Source organism: Ictalurus punctatus, chromosome 12, assembly GCF_001660625.3.
Source record: "Ictalurus punctatus breed USDA103 chromosome 12, Coco_2.0, whole genome shotgun sequence".
In the NCBI taxonomy this organism is placed as follows: Eukaryota; Metazoa; Chordata; class Actinopteri; order Siluriformes; family Ictaluridae; genus Ictalurus; species Ictalurus punctatus.
Genome location: NC_030427.2, coordinates 17,410,504 through 17,437,176, shown reverse-complemented (window position 1 = coordinate 17,437,176; position 26,673 = coordinate 17,410,504). Strand labels below are relative to the sequence as shown.

At 39.0% G+C, this 26,673-nt stretch overlaps 2 protein-coding genes and 1 long non-coding RNA gene across 7 annotated transcripts; 2 read left to right on the top strand and 1 right to left on the bottom strand.

The window, feature by feature from the left end:
* The first annotated feature begins 222 nt into the window (after positions 1-222).
* sdha (succinate dehydrogenase complex, subunit A, flavoprotein (Fp)) lies at positions 223-17,741 on the top strand. The gene is made up of 15 exons (XM_017481467.3): positions 223-317; positions 1,706-1,789; positions 2,737-2,898; positions 3,846-3,989; positions 6,135-6,299; positions 6,430-6,578; positions 8,189-8,313; positions 11,030-11,198; positions 11,384-11,579; positions 12,696-12,867; positions 14,506-14,624; positions 15,476-15,587; positions 16,076-16,206; positions 16,430-16,543; positions 16,810-17,741. The coding sequence occupies exons 1-15, from the start codon at positions 258-260 to the stop codon at positions 16,894-16,896; spliced, it is 1,989 nt and encodes a 662-aa protein (XP_017336956.1). The 5' UTR covers positions 223-257; the 3' UTR covers positions 16,897-17,741.
* LOC108272762 (uncharacterized) lies at positions 6,585-20,451 on the bottom strand. The gene is made up of 3 exons (XR_008397250.1): positions 20,241-20,451; positions 18,418-19,455; positions 6,585-7,210 (listed from the first exon to the last, which is right to left on the bottom strand). It is a non-coding gene; the product is annotated as an uncharacterized LOC108272762 (long non-coding RNA).
* tcf19l (transcription factor 19 (SC1), like) lies at positions 20,026-26,673 on the top strand. 5 transcript variants are annotated; one of them, XM_053684008.1, is made up of 5 exons: positions 20,570-20,723; positions 21,331-21,497; positions 21,613-21,868; positions 21,955-22,924; positions 26,251-26,673. In XM_053684008.1, the coding sequence occupies exons 2-5, from the start codon at positions 21,495-21,497 to the stop codon at positions 26,588-26,590; spliced, it is 1,569 nt and encodes a 522-aa protein (XP_053539983.1). In that variant the 5' UTR covers positions 20,570-20,723; positions 21,331-21,494; the 3' UTR covers positions 26,591-26,673. The 5 variants fall into 5 exon arrangements, with proteins under 5 accessions (XP_053539980.1, XP_053539983.1, XP_053539982.1 ...); XM_053684005.1 differs by lacking the exon at positions 20,570-20,723 and adding an exon at positions 20,026-20,228 and having other exon boundaries at positions 21,331-21,868; XM_053684007.1 differs by having other exon boundaries at positions 21,331-21,868; positions 26,254-26,673.

The following is a 26,673-nucleotide window of genomic DNA, read 5'->3' as shown; positions in this document are numbered from 1 at the left end:
GCGACTCATGTTAACACCTTAATCACATTATTATCTTACTCAGAGTAAGGTCAATAATTAGATTCCTGCTGTCCATGTAAACGTAGTCGTAACTGCGGTGTAAGGTGTGTAAAAATGTGCAAAATGCTTACTAACGCCAGATCACAAAACTGCTTTATCAACCCACCACATCACTAGGTGGCGGTAATATCACCTGTCAGTGCGAAGAAGGAGAATGTTATGTAGAAAAAGAAGACGGCGACGATAACAAACTCGACATGGCTGCGTTGTTTGCTACTTCCCGTGTCCTCGGAAAAAAGGTCTTGTTATCAAAAGCCGTAAGTAATTTCATAATGTCAGTGTACTTCTTGTGTGCTGGTGTGAAAGTGTTTTATACATACATACATACATGCATGCAGAGCCTCTACACATATTCTGTCCTTTTATAAGGGAAGAAGTCCTTTATATCTCAGGGTCATTGCTTATGCAACTATGTAGGTCAGGCAAGGCAAGTACAGAGTCATGATGTTCAGTTATTATTAAACAAATATTTTAAGAAAATCATGATCCAGTTGTGGGGGCGCACGGTGGCTCAGTGGTTAGCAGGCTCACCTCGCCTCACACCTCCAGGGTCGGGGGTTTGATTCCCACCGTGGCCCTGTGTGTACGGAGTTTGCATGTTCTCCCCGTGCTGCGGGGAGATGTGAGTGTGCCCTGCGATGGACTGGCACCCTGTCCAGGGTGTACCCTGCCTTGTGCCCGATGCTCCCTGGGATAGGCTCCAGGTTATCCGTGACCCTGAAAAGGATGAGCGATATACGTAAAGGTATAGAAGGAAGATGAATGGCTGGATGGATGGATGGATGATCCAGTTGTAAGAGCGCGCGCGCGTGTGTGTGTGTGTGTGTGTGTGTGTGTGTGTGTGTGTGTGTGTGCGCGCGCGCGCGCGTGTGTGAGTGCTGGCGAAAGATTCAGACTGTACTGATAGGACCTGCCAGTCTTAAATAAGTGTTTTACTGTCATTTTTTTTACACTGGCCACTTTAATAGGAACATGCTTGTTCCTTCACATCCAACATCATAATGAGGGAAATGATCATAAACCAAAACCCAGTCAGTCTATTAATGAATTAACATTTAATTTAAATTTAATAAGTGTGCAGTAGACTTAATTTAAATCTACTGCGCACTTATTTACAAACAAACAAACAAAAAAAAACACCTATAATAATAGCCTAAGAGTCAATCAGACAACAGATTCATAGACTCCATCTGAAAGGAATCAGCAATAACAAGATGACATAAAATAACAATGTAATAGCTTCATATAAAAATCCTTTTACACAACCGATGACATTGTAAACTGGTCAAGTAACGATGTGAGCTGAAGTTGGTTTAGTTCCGTTATAATAAACAAAGAGTCCCGGACAAACTAATCTACTGGCAAATCCATCCAGCAAATCTTACCAAATTTAACAGACTCTACTGAATATTAATAACGTTAGCCAAGAACTGAGGTTAATAACCAGTAAACAAGTCTAAACAGTGATCAGCAAGATTTGTGTATAAAAATTGTATAAATTAATTAATAGCTAACTGTGATTTGTTTTTGTGCTCCTCCACTTTTATCTCATCAGTAAATGACTTTAAACCCAGAAATGCTCTTTTTATTGTTGTTGTATTTTTTGTTTGACCTAACCCAAATGTTTTGTTAACTTTGTATCCAGTTATCCCCAGGTTCCTCAGCCAGCCTTCGTAAGCTTCATTTTTCCATTTATGGGAAACGGGGAGATGCCAAAGTCTCAGATGCTGTAAGTTATTTTCCTCTTTTTGTTCAATTTGACACAAACACAATTACTATGATCTTATTATTATAACTGAGTTGAGGTGTTAAGAACTACATGACAAGTAGGGATGCAACTAACGAGGAGTTTTTTTGATAATGAATGAATCCATCGATTTACTTTTTTTTTCTTCTCCTCTATTTATTCTTCTAACACTACTACAGAACTCTCAACTAGTCTTAATTACATATCAGATCACTAACTATCTGACTTTTATCAGATACTCTATCACTAAGTGTTTATTCAAACCAAATGAGGCACAGAAACTGTTCTGTACATTTTCACTTTATCTTTTACTTTTTCTTTCACTTTTCTTCTTTATCTGTGTTTTGGGACCTTGATTTGTTCCGTTCTGATCATAAATACCAGTTCAAAATAAATATCTTCTGGCTGTATGGCTAACTGAAACACTCCCATGCTGAATCAGTTTTGCCGTATGAGCATGAGGTGAATCGTTATTAAAAAGATACTAAGAAAGTTAAATAATGTATCTATTCAAATAGCTTCACTACTCACTGCCCAGCACTGTAGAATGCTTCATGAGCTGCGTTTTGAAGTGAGACTTGTAGACTAATTAATCATTTGAGATGAGATGTTTAGTCATTTTCAACCCATCGAGGTGTCAAAGTACTGACTTTTTGGACAATATAGCACAAGTTATAATGTCTTCTAATACGCAAAACTAATGTCACAAAGCCTGCAGTGTACTGTAGTATAAGAATTCACATACTTTAGAGGAAGTCGTACTGTTTCCTCTGTTGTCTTTCCATCAAATGGGTTTTCTAGTCTAAATGAAGTGATGTAGAGCCACGGTGCACTTCATAACAGTCTGTGAGTCTGTTCTTTACTTCCTCAGTATTAAGGCACACCTAGTTGCTCTGAGTGTCGTCTTCATGTGTTTTGGCTTCTTACAGATATCCACACACTATCCAGTGGTGGATCATGAGTTTGATGCTGTTGTGGTGGGAGCAGGCGGTGCTGGACTGCGTGCTGCTTTTGGATTGTCAGAAGCTGGTTTTAATACGGCATGTGTCACCAAGCTGTTCCCTACTCGCTCTCACACAGTGGCTGCACAGGTAAAATAAACCCCCCCCATCTACATCTGTAATGCTTAGTTTAATATCGATAACTTACTTGCTTTGTAAATCACTAACTTTTACCCCCCACAGTGTACATATATTTGTGGATTTTATAATTCACAGCCCCCTCGAGAGGATTGGGACACCAAAGCCGATCTTGTTATACACTGAAGACATTTGGGTTTGAGATCACAAGATGGATATCAGAATTTCAGCTTTCATTTCATGATATTTACATCCTAGATAAACAACTTGGCACCTTTTGTTTGGACCCACCCGTTTTGAACAAAAGTGATAAAAAATATTCAAACATGTGACTGACGGGTGTTTCCTGTTGCCCAGGTGTGTCCTGTTAGATTGATTGTTTAAAGAATTAAAAGCTCTGAAAGTCTACTCTTGGTTTGAGCCCGGAGTTTCACCTGTGAAGACTGTATTTGGTGTTAAAAAGGATCAACCAATACAAAGATCAGAGAGCCATTTTGAAAAATGTAAGCCATTTTGAAGCTAAGAAAAGAGGGGAAAGCAATCTAAGGCATTGCATAAACATTGGGCATATCCAGTACAACAATATGGAATGTCCTGAAAAAGAAAGAAACCACTGGTGTGCTAGCAACCAGACATGGAACAGATCGGCTGAAGAAAAACAACAGCAGTTGATGACAAACGTTGTGAGCAGTGTGAAGAAAAAAAAAGGGGGGTGAAGGAATCACAATGCACCATTTGAAGACCACTTTGAACTGCTGTTTGATCAGAGCGCAGAGCCGATGACTTTCCATATATACCAGTAATGACTAGGATGGGAATTGTATTAGTACAGGTCCCAACGCTTTGACCAAATTAACTGGTTTAAAGATCATCAGATTAAGTTTTATTCAGTTTAAATCTTATCCACATAAAAATGCCTTTTGTTCCTTTCAGTATAATAGCTGACTTTTTTCCTCTAGGGTGGGATCAATGCAGCGCTTGGTAACATGGAGGAAGATGATTGGCGCTGGCACTTTTATGACACAGTAAAAGGATCTGATTGGCTGGGAGACCAGGATGCCATTCACTATATGACTGAACAGGCTCCTGCTGCTGTGGTTGAGGTGAGGGAGAGAAAACACGTTCTTATTTCTTAAATCGCCCTGCCTCATTTGCTTTCCTCACTTCTTCTCCTCCTCATTTCTTTGCGCCTCCCCTGATGAGACGAGAAAAAGGGAACAGTAGGAGGAATAATGTGTTTGCAAAATGATCTGGTGTTGCTCACTTAACTTTCTGCTCATGACCTGATTTCTCCTGGTTAAATCAGACACGTTTTATTGGACTTTTATCAAAAGAGGTGGAGTACAAAATATCGATTCTCCGATTTTAATCGATCTTCAATTTAAGGAAACCATATCGATTGGGGAAATCCCTGAATCGATTCTTACTGGTGCTTTACTTGAGAGGATGTTAATATTATCTATAGTTCGCCTCTCGTTCTGAAGATGTCACCATCTTTCATGTTTTGAATTCTGAAAACGGCTTTATTTCTTAAACGTGTTTCAAGCTGTTAATTTCACTGTTGCACATTTTCTTGTCTTTTTTTTCTTCTTCTTTTACAGTAATTTGCAGTTTGTACTTACCTGGTGTGCATTGTATGCACATATTTATGATTTCCTGTTACAATGTTTTTTACTCAAGGTGAAAAGTAGTTAAACATAATTGTTATTGTTCATTTAAATGTGTTTCAGTAATATAGGAGTAGGAGGGTTTCAGTTACCAGCATTTATATTAAAATATGGATTCCATGTCTGCATGAAGAGAAACCTTATAAAAAAGAATCGAATCGCCAAATTGGTCACAATACCCAGCCCTAATAATAATATTTATTTATTTATTTAAAAAAAAATTAAGTACAGTTTCATGGTGCAGTCAGTACTGTTTATTTTTGTAATAAAGTTAATTCATTTTACTTTAAGTGTTATGTTTTCATTCAGTATCAATTTTATAATCTATCAGTTGATTAATCTTTTTTTTTTTTTTTTTTTAATGGTAAAATACACTATCAGTCGACCTCTAGTCGGTTATATATGTGTCTCAGTGTGTAATTCGCATTGCTGTACAGGATTATAATCTGATCAATACTCCGCTGTAGTAAGCACAGAGCTCAAGGTTTTTGCCAAACTGTCACGAAGAGAGCGCTGAAATATGACAGACTGGCATATTGTGTGTGTAAAGCACATGAAGGCCAATAATGAGTCCGAACTTCCACTACTTCTCGTGTTTACCCTTTTCTTTTTTTGGCCGTAGTGATTTTGCCAGCTTTAATTACAAAACTGTCCAGTTAAAAGCCGCGAAGATCCGAAATATCATACCAATATACCAGCCCCATGTTATGCAGCTACAAGTTACTCAATCATGATATCTTTGTAGATTATGGTTTAAAACAGATAGAAAGTGTGGTTTTGGGATTTCACTGGGTTTCTATGGAGTTTTAACTTCCCTCTCACACACGAGTGGGAAACGATGGACTCCGAATATAAAACAAGGGCAGCGTCGCCTGTGAGCTGGAATTTAATGTGCCTCTGACGCAGCCGGCCATGGGCGGCTGTGGTTCAGGTGCCTGAGCGGGTTGTCCACTAATCGTAGGGTTAGCGGTTTCTTTCCCGGCCCACATGACTCCACATGCCGAAGCGTCCTTGGGCAAGACGCTGAACCCCAAGTTGCCCCCGATGGCAAGTTAGCGCCTTGCATGGCAGCTCTGCTACCATCGGTGTGTGTGTGTGTGTGTGTGTGTGTGTGTGTGTGTGTGTGTGTGTGTGTGTGTGTGTGTGTGTGTGTGTGTGTGAATGGGCGAATGAGACACAGTGTAAAGCGCTTTGGAAAAAAGTGCTATATTAGCCGGTGTGGACGGAAATGGTTTTTTAAAATGGAACTGAATTCGGTCTTAGGGTGCTTTAGAGTTGCTTTCATGGTTCGTTCTGAATTTAGAGGTGCATTTAAGTTTGTTCGGGGTTTTTTTTGTGGGAGGGACGGGGTCACAGGAAGCACCTTTTCCTTACCAATTTCCTTTCAATCACTCTGTCATGGAAATTCCGTGTGTAAAATATTGTAGTTAAGTGTATTGTCTTATCATAGTAGTGCATTTATGCTTTGTATATCATTTATAAATATAATATGGTTCATAATGGTCTCTTTTGTGCACATTCACCTCCAAACACCCCCCCCCCCCCCCCCCCCCTCTCTCTCGTCAATATGCATTGCTCAAGTTGGAGAACTTTGGTATGCCATTCAGCCGTACAGACGATGGAAAAATCTACCAGCGTGCATTTGGAGGCCAGAGTCTGAAGTACGGAAAAGGAGGCCAGGCTCACAGGTGCTGCTGTGTGGCCGACAGGACGGGTCACTCCCTTCTACACACGCTCTACGGACGGGTGTGTGTCACAGTACCTACTGAAACCATTTAAACCCGCTATTCTTTGGGGATTATGAAGTTTATATTCTGAGCATTGCTTTGCTGTAAGTGTTCAGGCTTAACTGTAAATTCTCACTGTTGTGTGACAGTCTCTGAGGTATGACACGAGCTATTTTGTGGAGTATTTCGCCCTGGACCTGTTGATGGAGGAAGGAAAATGCGTCGGAGTCATAGCCTTGTGCATGGAAGATGGTTCTATTCACCGTTTCAGGGCCAAAAACACAGTAATTGCGACAGGGTAAGAAATAATAGCCTGTACAGTTTGTTTCTTTTTTTTGTGACTGTGCCAGTTTACCTTTTATTTACTTTTCAACCTAAGGTTGTTTTCACGGTTGTGTTTCTTTCTGGGACACAACACAAGCTGCTTGAACCCGGAGTTAGGTGCTATGTTTGAGCCGTGGAGCGGTCCAGGTAATCGATCCCTGGTCCTCTTGAAAATGTTTTCTTCAGTCGGATGTCCTCTGTGCTCGGTGTTACTGCTGTGATTTCCGGCATGCCGAGCAATGCGATTGGTTCAGCTTGTAAGGCCATTTCCTGTTTCTGCTTCCATGGTGCAGGGGAAAGGATCGTTATTGTTTTATAAAGCCAGACTTTCAGGGCTGCATTGCTGTAATTGGCTCACCTTTGTGGTGCAAGTGTTCGCACTGAGAGCGTCATGGAAACCACACCTTTCCTGCGGGCCTGCATGGCTAAAAACGTTCTTGTAGAACCGCTCCTCGTTTCCTGCAAAGATGACATGCCACGGATCCAAAAAGCGCTCTTCCTCACTTTAGTGTTGGTGTTCACCATTTTGCCCATACAAGCCCAGGCTCAGGTCTAGGTGTGGTCTCGGGTATTCGGACCGTGTGAAAACGCCTTTGGTTTGCAAACCTGTGAATTTCAACGGGGAAAAAAAACAGCAGTTAATTTCTAGCTGCAATAACGTTCATCTACTTGATTCGATGTGAAATAACATGTAGGATGTGCGGTTAATTTGTTAGGTTACAGGTTGCACTTTCTTGAAAGGACTGGCACTTTCTGTACCTCTTACCTCATTTAGCTGATGACTAACATTGTCCTTATATGTGGTGTGCAGTATTGGGTCATGAAGTCAGAAATGAATATTTTTTTTGTGTTGTTTGAATATTTTGTTGAGTTGTGCTGAATTAGTGTCCTAATTACTGGATTCTCAGCGGATCAAAAGTGCAAATCTAGCATTGTTTTTTTTACAATATTTTGTGCTTTACATTCTTTACAAAAGCAAAACTACAAGCGACATGGCCGATGTGTCACTATACGACGTGTGATTAGCGTCGTGAATATGTTCAGGTAGCCAGGCCAAGTGGTTTTCCTTTGCTCTACTATGCGCCGTTTGCTACTTAGCCTGTTAATAAGTTAGCTGGATTCTGCTCATTTGCAAACATTGCAGTGCAGTGACTGGAGTCGGATCCATTCTTCCTTCATTCTCACTGCTGGATCAGGTTCTCCTCAACACTACCTGCTCATCCCATGCTGTCAGACAGACTGGCAGGCCTGTGGCTACATACCGCTAGCATGGTTGATTGATTTTCTGGGGCTGGATTTTTTTTTTCCCCCTCCACACAAAGGATGCTTTGTTCTTTTGAGTGGTTAACCCAAGCCATGCTGTCTGACTCTCACTCATGCAGCCAGCGTGGAGGTGGCGGAGGCTTTGTGCTTTCAGGTTGTCCGGGCTGAGAATCTATCCAAGATTCTCATTAGTGCAATATCTCCAGATGAATTCCTAGAATGCTTGTTGGCAGTCTACATCATTGACATTAAGTCCTACTTGTTTAATCATGTTTTTCATCCATGTGTGGTTATATACACTGACAATGCATGTCTCCACAGTGGTTATGGACGCACCTATTTCAGCTGCACATCAGCACACACTAGTACAGGAGATGGTAATGCCATGGTAACCCGTGCCGGCCTGCCATGCCAGGATCTGGAGTTCGTTCAGTTTCACCCCACAGGTCAGGATCATTTTTTTAATTATTATGAATAAGAGTACACTTTTTTTTTTTTCTACATTTACAAAATTTCAATTCTGTAGAAACTCTTTTATAAAGGGTAATGTCATAAATTAGTGTGTACCTCTTAATGAAAATGGCTTGTGTTCTAATACGAAGTTGCAAAAGTTTTAGGCTTCTGTTTTATTAACCCTAATCTAATCTAATTCAATAAAGCAACCAGGGATGATATTGGTTGATGCTGTTTAGATCTGTTTCCTCTTTAGTTTATAGGATGCAGTGTCCATGGTTTCCAAAAAGAATTTTGATTTGTCTGACCACAGAACAGTTTTCTGTGAACAGTTTTCCAGTTTGCCTCAGTCCATTTTAAGTGAGCTTTGGCTCAGAGAAGATGTCGGCGTTTCTGGATCATGTTCACAAATGGCTTCTTCTTTGCATGATAGAGCTTTACCCAGCATTTGTGGATGGCACGGCGAACTGTGTTCACAGACAATGAGTTCTGGAGGTGTTTCTGAGGCCATGTAGTGATTTCCATTACAGTCATGTGTGTTTTTAATGCAGTGCTGCCTGAGGGCCCTTAGATCACGGGCATGTAATATTAATTATATTAATAACACCCTTGTCCCTTGTGCACAGAGATTTCTCCAGATTCTCAATCTTTTGTTGTTATTACGTTCTGTAGATGATGAGATATTCATAGTCTTCGCAATTTTACATTGAGGAACACAGTCTGAAATTGTTCCACAAATTGTAGACAGTTTTTCGCAGATTAGTGAACCATCTGAAAGACTTTACATCTGAAAGACTCTGCCTCTCTAAGATGCTCTTTTTATACCCAATCATGTTACTGACCTGTTACCAATTAACCTCCAGCTGTTTCTTTTTAATAAAAGTTACTTTTCCAGCTTTTTGTTGCCCGTCCCAACTTTTTTGAGACGTGTTGTGGCCATCAAATTCAAAATGACCATATTTTCTTAATTAAAATGGTACATTTCCTCAGTTTAAAAATTTGATACGTTTTCTATGTTCTATTGTGAATAACATATGGGTTTATGAGATTTGAAAATCATTGCATTCTGTTTTTATTTACATTTTAGAGAGCGTCCCAACAATTTTTGGAATTGGGGTTGTATTACATGATTAATGATGGCAATCAAATCAAAGGAGACTACAAACTGTGCTCTGTGACAATATCAAGAGGAACTTCAGCATTCTCCTACAATACAAATCACTTGATAAAACATCTTACACATAAAACTCAGTATGAGGAGTTTATTACTAGCCACAAACACAGACTAGATGAATTCTTTTACAGCTGTACTGATGCGCTTTTCTGTACCATCCAAGCTTACTAATGTCGCTAGCTAATGCAGTACATTTTAAAATCAACTTGCCGACGTTATAAAGAAAGCTTATTCATGGACGCTGTTTAAACTGAGGAGACATAATCGGAGAGGAATAAAATGTTCAGTGATGTCCCTGATTAATACTAAACACCAGTTCACACCGGACCTCATTCTATTCCTTTTTATGTGATTTTTTTTTTTTCTTTTCTTTTCTTTTCCCACTTGCTCCTAGGTCTCAAAACTAGGTTTTTCGCATTAACTATCAGTTAATGTCCCAAAACACAAATATGCAGGAAATATGTAAATTAGCCTACAGAGTGCTCTGTTCTCTCTTTCTCCTGCCAGTAGCTCATACAGAAACACTGCTGAGATTCATCTGTATAATTGTATTGGTATGGGCGTTTACAAATAAATGTGTACTCTTGCTCCGATTGCGGGGGGAAATGGTATTGATGCATCCTTAGTACTTTAATATGGTTTCTTAATATACACTTCCAAATCTTGTTTGTCTTACAACCTGAAACTGAAATGGACTTGTTTGGAATTTCTAACATTTGAAGGTGGAAACTATTTTTTATTGTGACACACAGGTTAATTAGGCTAAAAAAAAAAAAGTCTACTGGGTGATTCTACACCGTCTTCAATGAGCATTTAGAACTGCAGGTCTTTTGTGATGCAGTATGTCTGGATCAGGATTACACTTTTCTGGATCCTGAATACTTATGCACAAATGTTCTGTTTTTATTTGTAAATAATTTTTGCATTACCTTATAACTATATGATCCCCAGGGGGGCAGGGTGGCTTAGCGGTTAACATGTTTGCCTCGCATCTTCAGGGTTAGGGTTTCGATTCCCGCCTCTGCCGTGTGTGCTCGGAGTTTGTTCTCCCTGTGCTTTAGGGGTTTCCTCCGTGTACTCCCCCAATTCAAAGACATGCGTTGTAGGCTGAATGGCATCTCGAAATCTGTCCGTAGTGTGTGTGAGGTTGTGCCTTGCGATGGGTTGGCGCCCCGTCCAAGGTGTCCCGAGTACCCTGGGATAGTCTTCAGGCTCTGTGTAGGATAAGCGGAACAGACGATGGATGGTTGGATGGATGGACAGATATTATCCCCACTCCCTCCCTCTCAGTTCAGTTGTTCAGTATAGTTAGGGATGCTTATGCAAGGCACTGGATAAAGTGTTTTATAATGTTGTTGCATATGGTACTTCTCCAACTAGGCTTGTTCTTTATAAAGTGACATTTTGGGATTTGCCTTAACCTAATCGAGAGAACGGAGAGGCTGTGTGGTGCATGCGTACGGCCACAAAAATTATTTACAGCCACTTGACCGTTGTGTGTGTTTTGTTTGTTTTTTTCTCCCCCTTTCCCGTAGGCATCTATGGAGCTGGTTGTCTGATCACAGAGGGTTGTCGTGGTGAAGGTGGAATCCTGATTAACAGTGAAGGTGAGAGATTTATGGAACGCTATGCTCCAAACGCTAAAGACTTGGCCTCCAGGGATGTGGTTTCACGCTCCATGACCATCGAAATCCGTGAGGGAAGGTATGGTTCTTCCTAGACACACACACGCACACGCACGCACACACACGCATTGTAACTGTGTGTACAGAAGGGGTAATAAAACAAGACCGATACAGTCAAGGAGTTATTATGAAGTCATGTTATTCCTAATAAAGTGCATGCTGAGTGGATGTCTAATGAAATATGACGGTATTGTCCTTGCTCAGGGGTGTAGGACCAGAGAAAGACCATGTCTACCTCCAGCTCCACCACCTCCCACCTCAGCAGCTGGCATCCCGTCTGCCAGGAATCTCTGAAACCGCCATGATATTTGCTGGAGTGGACGTCACGAAAGAACCTATCCCAGTCTTACCCACAGTGCACTACAACATGGGAGGCATCCCCACCAACTACAAGGGACAGGTACCTGTATTACTTGTACTATATTGAGATGATTCTTTTTGTGTGATTAAAGCATGACTTTAAATGACTAGTTAGTCCAGTATCAGTACATCTAAGTATCGATAAGATTTGATCATTCAGTATGGATTATTTTTTTATTTCATTATCGATGAGTTGGACTGTGTTATGTGGAGCTATGTCACTTCATTTTGATTAACAATGAAAAAACACTGCTGGAAATAATGGAGCAGGTTAAAATAGAAAAGAACTTGTCTAAAGTGTGTGAACTCTTTACACCAAACAGCTGGCTTTGTATATCATTAGTTTGTGGTGAGCATGAGAAACAGCTCGTGCTTATTAACTGTCGTTTGTTCTTTTGAGTCCTGTCTTATCCTGTTTTATTCTAACTGTGTCACATTTTTATGGTCCTATTTATCGCTCTTTCCTGCTCTATTAGAAATCATTCTCACGATACTTTGACCAAACATTCTGTGCTTTGTTCATCACCTGGATTGGTTGAATATGTGAATAACATATTCAACAATGGGTTGAAAATGACCCTGAAGGATCGCGAATAAATGATTTAGTCTATAAGATGAAAGTTTTCTCTCTTCAAAACGCAACTTGTCATGAAGCGTGTGTGTTATGTATTCTATTTGTTGGGCAGCGAGTATTGAAGTGAATAGATGAACTGTGCTTTCAACTCAAGTCTCCATCCTGCTCTAGGTTCACATTGAAATCACTCCAAATATGAGTTGATTGACCGATTCCAGGCAATGAAATGTGCAAGTCTGGTTCCTCAGGGTTTCCTCCTCATGTCATCTCAGGGAGTTTTTCTTTGCAGCAGTCACCTTTGACTTGTTCATTAGGGGATAAATGTATATATTTACATTTTATTTCTGGATTTCTGTAAAACTGCTTTGCCACAACGTCCATTTCAGTTAGCGAGACAGCCAGCAGATATTTATCTTGCCTTTATATTGAATTTGTCTGGTCCAACAAATCAATTCAAAATGTACGGGATATCATCACCTTGTTTTAGCATGAGTGCCTCATTTGCTCAACATAAGCATTTGTATTATTATTATTATTGTCATAGTGTAAGAATATTACCATGAAATTTTGTTTTCTGCATAGGTCATCACCTACAAGGATGGTGAGGATAGGGTAGTGCCAGGGTTGTATGCCTGCGGTGAAGCTGGCTGTGCCTCTGTACATGGTGCCAATCGTCTGGGAGCCAACTCACTGCTGGATCTTGTGGTGTTTGGCCGCGCATGTGCTCTGACCATTGCCGAAACCAACACTCCAGGTTGGTTAGAACATTTTAGACATGTTCACAATCCTTTAGTATTACACTAATACCGTAAGTAGAGTATTTAGGTTGTTTTATGGGTGGAGAGGAACACTGTGATTATACCATTTTGAACCATTTTAACTAGAGATGCACCGATACTAAATTTCTCAGCCGATACCGATAATTCAGAGTGATATCGGCCGATACCGCTAGTTCTGCCTTTTATGCCTTCTTTTAAATGAATAATAATTAATACCACAATTCTGAAAGAAATGCAAATAAAAACTTTATTCTCTCCATTTCATCAAGTTGTTTCACAGTAACTAGTCTCATAAACAGAAAACACATTACTCACATTAAGATTAACACATGAACTAAATTCTGAATATTAAAGTAAGATTTCTTAACTTATTGAATATTATTAATTCATAAACAGAATTAATTGACTGAATTCTAAAAAAAACTTCCTGTTAGGCTTCACATTCACTCATCACAAATACAAGCATTTCTACTTAATCATTAACATCAAACTGGTAATATATAATATAAACTTTTTTATATATTAACATTAACTGGATATGAAATTCTACTCTACAAATATATTTTTCTGTGCTATATATATATATATATATATATATATATATATATATATATATATATATATATATATATATATATATATATATATATATATATATATATATATATATATATATATATATATATATATACACACACACTTTGTCAACTCATCTTCATTTAAATCTTTCAACGGTGTACTGGTGCTTTAATTCAGCTCAAGCAGTGCGGCAAATAAACAATTAGACTCGACGACAAAACTCCCGCTTCACTGCTACTCACTTCCGTGTAAAATTTTAACAGTGCAGAGATTACAAACTGCAGTTTTGTCATCATTCCACACAAGAGACATCTTTACACACAGCACGAAATCGATGTGTTTTCCCCCCCTCTTTTGATTGACAGGATATAATTGGCCCTGATCATCATATGTTTTTAAACTATTGGCCGATGGCCCATAGCATGAAAAACTGCCTTTATACGTGGATGCATTTCTAATTTTGACTATTCACATTAATAAATTGGTGTAGCTGAGCTGCCTCTTCTGAAAAAGTAACTTCCCTTTGTATCTTGCATCAGGAGAGGTGGGTTTCTACTAAGGGTTTACTAAGGGTGGGTTTCTACTAAATGCACACGTTGGCTGATGTAAAGAGTTCACTGCAACGATTGCGAAGTTCATAGTGGAGAACTCAGGATTATAAAAACACGATTGAGCTATAAAGAATTCAGACATGCCAGCAGGGTTGCAGTTTGTACACCAAATTGGGCTAGTTACGAAACAAGAAATCAGAAATGTCTGTGCAATACGGCGTCGGAAACCAGATGGTGCCATCCTACGACAGCACGATTGGCTGATTTAAATAACTACATAAATGCTTAGGTGTACAGGTGTTCCTAAAAAAAAAAAAATAAAAAAAAAAAAGTGCTCAGTGAGTATATGTAAAACCTGTGGTTTTTACCATTTTCATAGCATGAACATTTTGTATCATTCCACCCCAAGGTTAACATAAAAATATTGGTTATCGATCAGAGGAACTGTTTAAGGAAATGTATGTTCTTATTTTGCTGAAACAGGGGAGAAGCTTGAACCCCTAAAGCCTAATGCAGGAGAGGAATCTGTCGCTAACCTGGATAAACTACGCTTTGCTAATGGCTCTACAAGAACTTCTGAGATCAGGCTTAACATGCAGAAGGTACTAAATAATAGTTGTTTCATGTGTATTCTTTTTGAAGGTAGTGTTTACTTCTGGGGGAAACAAAAATCCTAATTCTCAAGAAGTGTTTGAAATTCAGAAAGGGGAATGTGTCCCACAGAGACATTGTTGCTTTCTTTTTTATTTTTTAAGCATAAACTTGAATATTTGAGAGTCACTTATGTATTTATTAACCTACCTATGGTTATGATGCTTACATTTTAAGATTCATAACTATACACAGATAGTTTTACCTGGGTGCGTCTGAGAAGGGTTCGCTGTCATTATACAGTAGGAGAGCGCCCCTTTTGTTGTGTTATTTGAAGTGTTATATATATATATATATATATATATATATATATATATAAATTCTGTTTGGATGTCTCATTACTTGATGCTTCTAGTGTTACTTTTTGGTTCAGCTTGGATCTATGTTTTTAATATGTGTTTTAAACATTTATATTTATTTAATTTTAAATGCAGTACATTTTCATGGTACAGTTAGAACTGTATTTTTGTAACAAAGCTCAAGAATATTTTACTTTTCATTCAGTAACAGTTTTAAAAACTATCGGTTGATTAATCTGTTATCAGTAGGTCCTGCCCAACTTTGGTATCAGTAAAATCTGCTATCGCTCGACCTTTAACAAGCAGTAGGGCCTCCCCAGCCCGTCCTCAGAATCCAAACATGCACCCAGTAATACATGTAATTGTTTACTAGTTAGGACTTTAAACTGCAAATGGAAGCATGTATGTGAGCCGATTTAATTATTTTTCCTTAAAATCTTTTATTTTGAGCTAGATTTACCCAGGCTTAATACAAATTCCTGTCTCCATGTCTTGGTTCTCAGACTATGCAGTCTCATGCAGCAGTGTTTCGTACCGGAGAGGTCTTGAAAGAAGGGTGCGTTAAGATGGACGCCATCTATCAGTCATTAGATGACATCAAGACATTTGACCGAGGTTGGCCTTTGTTTCTTTTTAATTAATTAGTATTTTTTTTCTTTGGAAACAAATATGCTGTAATTGTTATGTTCCCTATATCAAAAGGACATTAACACTGCACAAATATATTTACAATATCTTTGGATAAAATTAAAGAACTGAGTTCAGGCTTAATATTATATATGTATAGTAAACTCTCAACAGTATAAATGAAAAAATAAGACGGTTTATATTGCTCAGCTTCACATCCAAAACTCGCTGGCCTGAGTGGTTAATAAGCCTCTCGCCACATGTGAGTAGGCAGTTAAAGGAAAGGGTAGCAAAGTTAATTGTGGTGATGTATGTGCTACAGTGCAGTAATCCAACACAAAAAGGGAAAGTAGCAGTATACATATTGTGTAAAACCTATAAGTGAAGCCCTACTGCAATCTTAAGCAATGGCTTGAGGACGTTGGTATATTTCACACAAAGTCTAATGTGAAGCTTCTATTGCTGGGGTGTTTCAGGTATTGTTTGGAACACTGACCTAGTGGAGACTCTGGAGCTACAGAATCTGATGCTGAATGCTGTACAAACAATTCACTCAGCTGAGGCTCGCAAAGAAAGCAGAGGGGCTCATGCCCGGGAAGATTTCAAAGCAAGTTATTCTCAATGACACTTTAAGGCTAAAGCATCTATTAGTTTCTTCTTATGGTCAGAATTAGCACCAATATTTATAACTCAAATGACTTTATTTTAATGCAGTTGAATAAAAATTAACAAGTCTCTAAACAATTTACAGATTAACACATTGTATTAGTTTGTATTGTTTTCCCATTGACTGTCTGTGTGTGTGTGTCACACTCTGATGTCCGATATAGGTGCGTGTGGATGAGTATGACTACTCAAAGCCATTGCAGGGTCAACAGAAGAAGCCTTTTGAAGAGCACTGGAGGAAACACACTCTGTCATACACAGATCCAAAGACTGGAAAGGTATTTATTATTATTATTATTATTGTTGCAGCTTTGGGTATTTAACATAAGTTCAAAAGGAAGGTTTTTTTTTAATCATTATCGGGTTAAGAAGAGTTTTTTGTACATGACGAGGCATTTGCCAATTTGATGACAAATACTTCATTTATAAATTCCATCATTCCTGAATGTTTTATTAAATAAGCTGGGTTTTTTTTTTTGTTTTTTTTTTTGGGGGGGGGGGTTTGCTCGTCACACTTTGTCATATAAACTTGACTGTGTCTTAGGTCACTCTGGAATATAGACCTGTGATCGATGACTCTCTGAACGCTGAAGACTGTGCCGCCATTCCACCTGCTATCCGCTCCTATTAAACACAGACGCACCTTTCACTATTATTTATCAATATTATGCTTAATCTGAGTCCTTAAGTACATTACAGGACATGTGTTAAACTTTGGCATTCGGGCTGACATTTTTTTTTGCTAATAAAAAAAATAAATAAATAAAAAAAATACTAAAAGTAGAGAAATTTGAATTCATGTAATAAATATTGTTAGAATGCAGGCAAATATTGTTTCCTGCAGCCTGCACTTAAAAGTACAGTAATTAAATTCCAGATGCACTTGTGTTCTGCTGAATGAGCCTCATCAAGCTTCATATAAACTAATTTTTCATCAGTCATTCGTAGTTCAAATTCTACAAGAGCTCCGGAGTTTGTGTAAATTTACATTTAGGGACACTCGCAGATCATATAATATGGTTATGAGTTACACAACAATTTAATAATGTAGATACTTTTTTTTTTCTCCATTTTCATGTCAAGCCATTTTCTTGTAACCTCACTGAAGTCGCACCTAATTCACCTTTTCTGTGCAAGTCAAAATAACTTCTGAATCTGAGAAATTAATTTTCTCTCACTGCCTTGTCCTCTGTGAGCTTTGCTTTTATAGAGCTTTGTGGGCATCACTTAAATGCAAATGAGCTGTAGCGTGAACACATGTTGCACTTTGAGTGAGTTGTAATTCATCAACATACGACATGAGTGTGGAGAAAATCAACATTACCGAAACTTTTGCAAATCTGGCGGCAATTTTTCTTTTGGTTTGGCTGATGAACATTTACACACAACTTGATAAATGAGGCCCAGTGTTCATGTGTTTTCACCAATGTACCTGCTCGATGTGTGTTAAAGATTGATTAAATTACTTTCCCGCTACTTTGTTTTGAATGTCTTTCTTATGGGGGTTACTGGGTTATTAAAAAATTACCAAGTCATTCTGCTGTTGTAATCTCTTCCATTAGCACTGCAGTGAATCCTTTAGGACACACACCACATAAAATAATCTGATTGGCTGCATCCTGGCAATATTCTGTCTCATTTGCATAAAGTTGATCTGACCATCTGATCTTCAGCATATTAGAACCTTGTACTTAGCACGCATGTGGTCTTCCAACGCTGCGTGCTAAGTACAAGGTTTTAATATGCTGAAGCAAAGGCTCATTAATATTCAAATATCAATTTGTATTTCTGCATCAAATGTGTAAATAAAGCAACAAATAATTTGGCATGCATTCACTTCTACATGAATATAAACAAACTATAAATAGACAACTAAATAAACTATTGTTGGTTAATGTGCAGTTTTACTAACAATATCAATACACGTGCTAGGAAGTGTGTAAATGTACACATTTGAATCTTAATCATTGGAACTTGAATTTGTATTGAAGTGCTATCAAACAGACATGAGTAAAGCAAACATTCTCAACAAGCAAGCTTTGTTTCATGCATGAGGTCTGAATGTTTCTAGTTTTCTGTTTATTGTTAAAATTTCTTTCAAACTTTCTAAGTATTTGCACATTGAAATAGGCAAATAAACAGTGATATCTACCGTTTCGTTTGGTGATGTGGATTTCCATGGTTCTTAAAGCTGTAGTATGAAGTGTCAGAGCTGGAGTATTTCACTGGTCAGTCGGGTAGCACTTCACTCGTTAATATTAATAAGTGCCCCCCCCCCCTATTTACTCAAACAATTAAACAGATTTAATTGATAATTGGGTTCAATTAGACTAGACGCACCATGGCTTGATTACTGCCAACCCTGTGCAATTTAAACATCACTCTCATAAAAACCTTTACAGCAATGTGAAGTTGGCTAAAAGGTCTCAACAAGCAGCACACTATGCCATAATCAAAAGAAATTCTGGAAGAGATGAAAAAGTAAATTGTTGAAATATCAGTCTGAAAATGGTTATGGAGCCATTTCTAAGGCTCAGGGACTCCAGCAAACCACAGTGACAGCCATTATCTCCAAATGGAGAAATCTTAGAACAGTGGTGAATCTTCCCACAAGTGGCCAGCATACCAAAATTCTTACAAGAGCTAATTGACAACCTATCCACGAAGTCATAAAAGAACCAGGTGACCATCTAAGGGACTACATGCCTCACTCACCTCATATAAGGCCAGTGTTTGTAATTTCACATTTAGAATAAGACTGGGTGAAAATGGTATCCATGAGTGTTGCAAGGCAAAACCCACTGCTAACCAAGAGGAACATAAAGGCTCATCTCACATTTGTCAAAAAAACACCTTGATGACCTTCAGAATATTTGGGATAATGTTTTGTAGACTGATGAGATGAAAGTATAATTTTTTGGAAGACATGAGTCCCATTACTTCTGGTATAAAGCTAACAGCATTCCATAATAAGAACATCATACCAACAGTCAGACATGGTGGTGGTAGTGTGATGGCCTGGGGATGGTTTGCTCCATTGACAGAACTATGGATTCTGACACAGTGAAAGCCACTGTGAAAGCCACAGAGAATCCTGAAGGAGGACGTCCATGATCTGATGCTCAAGTGCAGTTGGATTATGCTGCAAAACAACAATCTGAAGCAGAAGATCGAGTCCACCCCTGAATGGCTTAAAAGAAACAAAATTAATCTTTTGGAGTGGCCGAGTAAAAGTTCAACCTAGAAATGCCTTTAAAGTTAGGTCACAGATTGAATCTTGTACTTTGTTACTTAAAATTTAAGTTACTAACATCATTTAAAATCTCAGTACCTAATATATTGATTAATTCTTGTATTGATTTTATATTCAGAGATAAGCCACGGGCAGTAAAAACTGTCTTTATATATTTGGTTTCTATGGAAATCAGTGATTGGTCTTTAAAATTTAAAAGCAGCCCTCCTCAGAAGTTCATGCGTACATGTTCAGAGGTCATGATTACGACATGGTGTGTGTTCAAGTAGTTTTGGTTAGAGGAAAAGGGATTGTGTGAGAACTTTTGGTGGGTTTTTTTGTTGTTTGTTTTCATCAATGACCAGAAATTTATTTTATGAGTTCCTGAGTTTACTGCAATTATTGTATATCGCCAAATATTGTTATTAGGATATTTCCAACAGCACCTGAAGGCAGGTCATAACTTGTAATTCCCAAGCATTGTCCAGAAAAAGGCAAAGGAAACTCCCCTTGAAATTGGGGTTATCTTTTTTCAACTACAGGTTCCTCAAAGCTAAAGGAGTGACGTCAAATCAACATGGCCGCTCACAGCATCAGCAGTAAACACAGCAGCAACTTATCTTTAAACGAGTTGTATTGTTTATACACGTATTATCTGTAGATCAATCAACATACAAACGCAGTCACTTGTTAAATCTATGACCACAGACTCTGCAGTTCACTGTTCTGAGGTAAATACACACCACTCAGCAGTTAGCTAGCCCCAGAGCTCGAAAATGACGTCATTCGCCAAATTCCCGCTTCCGAGGTCAGTCGAATGGTTCGACCCCGCCCTAGTGGGACGAGCTGGATCTTATCTGACTCCGCCCCCTGGACTTTTGGTTGTGCAGCGACAGGGAAAAGTTGGCAAACTTTTATGAGGCCTTCCTGCTTCATAAAGCAGAATTTGTTACGTTTCGTAAAAAAGAACACACACCATTAAAACACTCCCGAGTGTCTTATTAATGACAATTAAACTGAAAACACGGTGATTACAGCGTCGAATCAGACGAATTACCATTGCTGCAGCCAGACCGGAAGTGGCGTTCAATCTCGCGCAAGGAAACCGGCGCGCCAAATTTCAAAGCACTTCCTGGGAAGAAATTGCAAAAAAAAAAAAGTTAGTAACGAGGAAACCAATAGAGGCATATTGTTCAGGTTTGCAGTAATCTGGCGTTATATTTATGGTATGTCATTTTTTCTTACAATGTTTTGCCGCCGTAATGATCAGCTGAAACGGGAATATAATTGACTCCTAAGCATTTTATTTGAAGTTTCTCTGGACCTGCCGCGAGCTAAGCTGTGTTTAGCGCCTTCCCTTCGGCATTTCCTGTTTACTCGCTGGCGTTAAATCTGCACGCGCACCATATCTTCGAGTTTGTAATATATATATATATATTAAACTCCATAATGTAATTATTAATAAACAAACGCGCAGTATAGTTTGACTTGTATTTGGACAGCTGTTTCAAGAACATTGCCGTTGGGACAGTGCAGTAAGCGTGCTAGCTAAGGAACTAGCTCTTGATGCTAAACAATAAGCCTATGCAGTAGCTAAGCTAAGCTAAAGTCACAGCTGCACACTGAAAGGGATTAGCATCATGAGTAGTTAAAGGAAAATGTAAAAGTCTAATATAATAATTCGTTTGTTTTATGTAAATGTTTATGATATGTGAATAAATTATGTGATTTATTTTAACATTAAAATACAGAGTCATTATACTGATATTTCATATTTCTTTACTTTTTATATTAAGTTATAGTTAGTTTGTTTGTTTTTGTTTTTCTTCCCAGGATGAAGACCATCTGAGTCTGACCTCACCTTCAGCTGTTTGCGTTAACACAACAGGCTAATTATTTTATACTGTTATACAATAAACACATTTTTAAAATGATGTTGCTGTAAAACTTCCTAATTTACATAGGACTTAATATTTAATGACTAAAGAAAATCTACAATGGTGGGTCGTAATCCTGCAAGCAGTTCTATGTAAGTTAACCAAAGGTGGGCGTCATTTTGACTTTTTTCCCTTGTGGCGTGCCAACATGTTCCCTGGAATCCATCCCTGTTTTCAGCTGTTGAGAATAGGATCGTCATGTAGTGTAAACGGCTCTGGCGGTGCCGTTCCAGATTCGGCCCATGACCTGTACACTTTCCGGCCGGCACTTGCGCACTCGGTGTTCAGATTGGGCCGACTGGCAGAGTTGTGCGACGTCACTTTGGAGTCGACGACAGTTTCACGTGTACACGCCGAGCTGCACGCTGAGAAACAGACTGACGCTGCTGGAGAGGAGAGCTGGAAGGTCCAAGTGAGGGACAGAAGCAGCTATGGTTGGTGTTAAAGTAGTTAATGCTTTATGTGAAAGTGCAGATCATCACTGGTGAACGCAACAATAACGTTTTACTTCTGTTGACAGGTACATGGGTGAATGATGTCCGAATCCAGTCAGGTGTCTTGTTGGAGATATTTGATGGTGACACGCTGACATTTGGTGGCCAAACAGTACAAGGAAGCCCAGAGTTCTACTTCCTTTTCCAGAAGGTCAGGGTCAGTCCACAGGAGTTTGACGCCATGACTGTCCCAAAGGCAAGCTCTTTCTCATCCAATATCAATAACCGGATCAGAACAAGTCAAGACTGCAAGCAAGAGCCCGGCCTTGACATTTCTAAGTTGTCCATCAACAAAGCCACAGTCATTCTCAACTCCATCGGCAGCCTTAGTAAGATCAATGGCAGCCGCTGGACCTTCAAGAAGACTGACAAAACCACTGGCCTGAATTCAGCTGTTACGCCTTCATTTCAAACGTTGGTACCGCCTTCAACTCCTCCCTCTCTTTCTAATAGTCGAGAGACTGCGAAATCCATCCCACCATCGTCCAAGAGTCGCCGCAAATCAGCCCACACAGTGCTTTTGGAAGACGGCAGTGTGGAGGACCACAATGGCTGTAGGTCTGGGTTAGAGGAAGCATGGAAAGCCAAAGCTGGCAAGAGACGACGTCTGTACAAGTCAGAGTCTGAGATTCTCCAGTCTCCGCTGTCCAACATGGAGTTAAGTATGAAGCCGCAGCTCGACACCAGGCCAGTCATGCCCAAGCAAAACACAGTCGTTCTTAATCAGTTGAGCAACGGAAAGCTCGGTCATCCTCCTTTTACCTTGATCCTGAAGCGCGAGAGTGAAAACACAGGCCACAACAGAAGTGTAAGTCTGATGGGATGCCGGCAGCAGAAGCGTTGCTCCTCGGCTCCTCGTGGCAGGCGAAGGGCAAACAGCACTCCATTATGTTCTTCGCTACTTGTTGGAGGTGAAAATTATCAGCTGGCCAGTCCACCAGCAAGGCCGGCCAAAGCAGTGAGGGGACACACAGCGCGGTTCCACGCCACCACTAGGTACGTCAGTACGCTGATTTTAAGCGGCATTTATTTGTGCTCATCAATAATAAATTTGTCTGTGATCATCTTTTAGAAATGCTAATGTTGATCAAGGATTCAAATTGAGCTTGGAGAAAACATTTTGGCCTCTGACTCAACAATTCAGCATAGAGTGTTTTCATTTCATACTTCACTCACTTTTCATTTTATGTACAAATCACAAAATAAAACTGAGCTTAAAGATGTCCTACTATTATTATTTTCCACCCTTGTAATTTAAATAAAATGCTCCTGGGATTCAGCAGAACAAAAGAATAAAGCAACACAAATGGTAAATGATCTGCAATTATATAGCGCTTTTATCCAAAGCACTTTACACTGTGTCTCATTCACCCACTCACACACACACTTGCACACCAATGGTAGCAGAACTATTGGGAGCAACTTGGGGTTCAGTGTCTTGCCCAAGGACACTTCGGTATGTGGAGTCACGTGGGCCGGGAATCGAACCGCCAACCCTATGATTAGTGGACAAACCACTCTAACACCTGAGCCACAGCCACCCCGAAATAGACGAGTTAATATTGCTATATCTTACTGTTTGTGTGTGAAAACATTGGAATGGCCTCTTTTTCACTATAGGACTGAGTGGTTCTGAGGCAAGAGAGAAATAATTTCTGCACCATTAGCTAACCATACAAAAATAAAACAGTACAGGTAGAATGGTGTATTGTTATACACACTTTCTCTTAAAGTGTGGGACCTTTAAGCTGGATATTGTGCTGGCCACACACAGTATTTAGTGAATACCAGGCACGAGCAATATTTATCGATTTTCCATTTTTGTGAAAAGTGATTTAAACCTCCAAACCAACAGCCTTAAAAACACAAGAAAACAAACATTTTCACTATTTTAGGTTTAAGGAGAATACAGAAAAGTGGAATATTATGCAGTCAAACTGTTTGTCGGTAACTCTGCTTGCTGGTGGATTTTAAATGAATTTGTAGCAAACAATAAATTATTTATTTATTTTAAATAGCACATTATCAGTACGGTCCTGATCAAGTCCCCACGGATGACCTTTTCATTGTCATTCTGCTGAAAGTGTTTGAACAAAGAGCAAAACAAACCCCCAGCATATTTAATCACTTGCTAATCATCATTGCTGAAATTAATTATAAAGTTAGATTTGACACTTCGTCTCAGAGCTATTTTAATTTTTTCCTCTTGGCCGAAAACTGAAAGCCGTTTTTGTAGCATCTCTGATAAATACAGTTCCCTGATGTTAAATGTGTACCTGTTTAATGTTATCTAAGTTGAACATACACTGATGGAATTTATTTCACTTTAATGAAATGGAGAGTGTGTGAGATTTGTGGAAGTGGGTGTGGCTTATTTGAGATCAGGTAATATTAAGTCATTCCAGATTCCTGTGGCTCATCTGCTGTTTTATTGGGGATAAAGACTGCTCTTTTGGCATATTTTTGAGTGATAGCTCATACATATGTACATGTACTAGTAGATCTGGTAATGTAACATAGTATAATATAATTGAAGCAAAGATCACTGGACATTGTGGCAATGTAATATGTAGGAATGATAAAAACACATGAGCCTATTAAATACTTTGGTCTTACTGTGAATAAAGTTTAATGAGGATGCTATGTTTGGTCTAACAACATATATTTAAATGCACAAATTTCAAGCATCTTGTGGTTTTTATTTAAAACAAATTCATCAAATTCCTTGTTTGTGCCTCAAATTTGTTTACATTTAAATTTGTTATTGGGAACAGGGAATGATCCTTAGATTAGCCCCAGGGCAGAAAGAGTAATTTTAAGAGTACGTTTCATTTTCCATTGTGTTTGTCTTCTAATTTTTTTTCCAATAACACAAATTAGGGCTGGTAATAACATTGATATAATGTCGATATATCATTGTTTTTGTTTTGTTAACAATTACAAATTAAATGGCACTGAATGGATTCCATTGAGTTGGCATAATATAAAAAAATTGTTTTTGTAGGCATTAAAGAAAAGTATAATCAAATTCAGTTTAATGTTTTTTTTTGTTTATTTTACTACTGTTTTTGCTGACATATCGTGATATGAAATTTGTCATATTGCCCAGCCCTAACACACATGCCAAATGATTTGTTACAGCCCTTCTTATTTATAAGCCACATTTAAGCTGATTAATTAACCACTGTTGATGAGTGAACAATGCAGTTCTTGCCCAAAACATTAATCAGTGATTTTAGATGTTTTTTTTGTTTTTTTTTGAGGTTGAAAATATTCTACGGTGTCCAAAAAATATTTTAACTTCTTACAAGCTAATTGATTGAAATATCCTTACTACGTGTAGAAGAGATTAGCACCCAACTCTGCATAATTCATATTTAAATTCATTATAAATACAGGACATTTATTATGGATAAAATATTCAAAACCCAAATAAAGGAAACTGTAAAATTCTTTGGGTTCATGACATGAGTTGTGTTGAAGTGAGAGAATTTTCAACCCACAGAGTTGTCATACAAGCTACTTTTTATGGCATGAAATAGCAGTGATTTGAGAAATTTATGGTCATTTCTTACCAGTTGGGCAACCTGATAACTCGCCAGAATACCCAATGGTTAATAATCAAGGGTCAACCCAGGACGTTGGGGCGGGGGGGATCGACAGCATCCAAACATCCCAGTTCACCACAACACCGTATGCCCATGAACCCTCCAGTTCTGCTCCTTTACCTAAGAGAACTTGGACTTAAACACTGAGACTGTCCCGAACACTAATTGGGAGGCTGTCCCTTAACTGTGGGGCTTTATAAGAGAAAGTTCTACCCCCTGCTGAAGCCTTCATTATTCGAGGTACCAACAAATAGCCTGTACTTTTTGCTTGAAGTAGGCATAATGGATTATAAAAGACCAGAAGTTCACTCGGGTACTGTGCCGTGAGACCATTCAGACTCTTATTTTTATTATTTTTCCACCCAAAGTCCAGTTGAGTTGAAATTTGGTGGTCTGCTAGACTGTAATTGGATTTTTAATCATCACTGATTTATGTAAAAAAATATGGCCACCTTCAACCAATCCAATTTTAGCAGGTATAGTACACAATTAGCTTCGAGCTGTCATCACAGAACTTGACAAATATGCTGATCTATGGCCTCTATTGTTCTTTGTATCTTGGCAAGAACTGGCTATTAGGGGACACTACTTGAGGAGTGTTTGGACCCCGCAGATCACCTCTTGCAGCTATTATTATCATCATCATTATTATTATTATTATTAAAGGTGACAAGGTGGTACATTGAGTATTATAGCCCTCTTTTGTTATTGCAGTAGACGGCGTGGGAGACCCAGAAAGCATCCACCACCCCAGCCTTCCCTTCCATCTCCTGCTTCCTCATCATCATCATCTAGCTCATCATCATCATCTTCTTCAACATCGTCTTCTTCAGAGGATGAAGATGACGATGAAAATGAAGAAGAAATGAGGGCAGCACAGGGCATAGAGCCATGTGCTGCAGTGCGTTGTCGTCTGCCACAGCAGGACACAGTACAGTGGGTGCAGTGTGACGACTGTGATGCCTGGTATCACTTGGACTGCCTTCCAAACAACCGCAACCGAGCCGCGTTCCTGCTTGATCCTAGCGCTGAATTCCACTGTGGCTGCTGCTGAGTGGCTCCACTAATGGTAATTAGAAAGGCTGGTCAGACAGAAGCAGTGCTACATATTTAAGCAATAAAGTCTCTGTTGTTTGA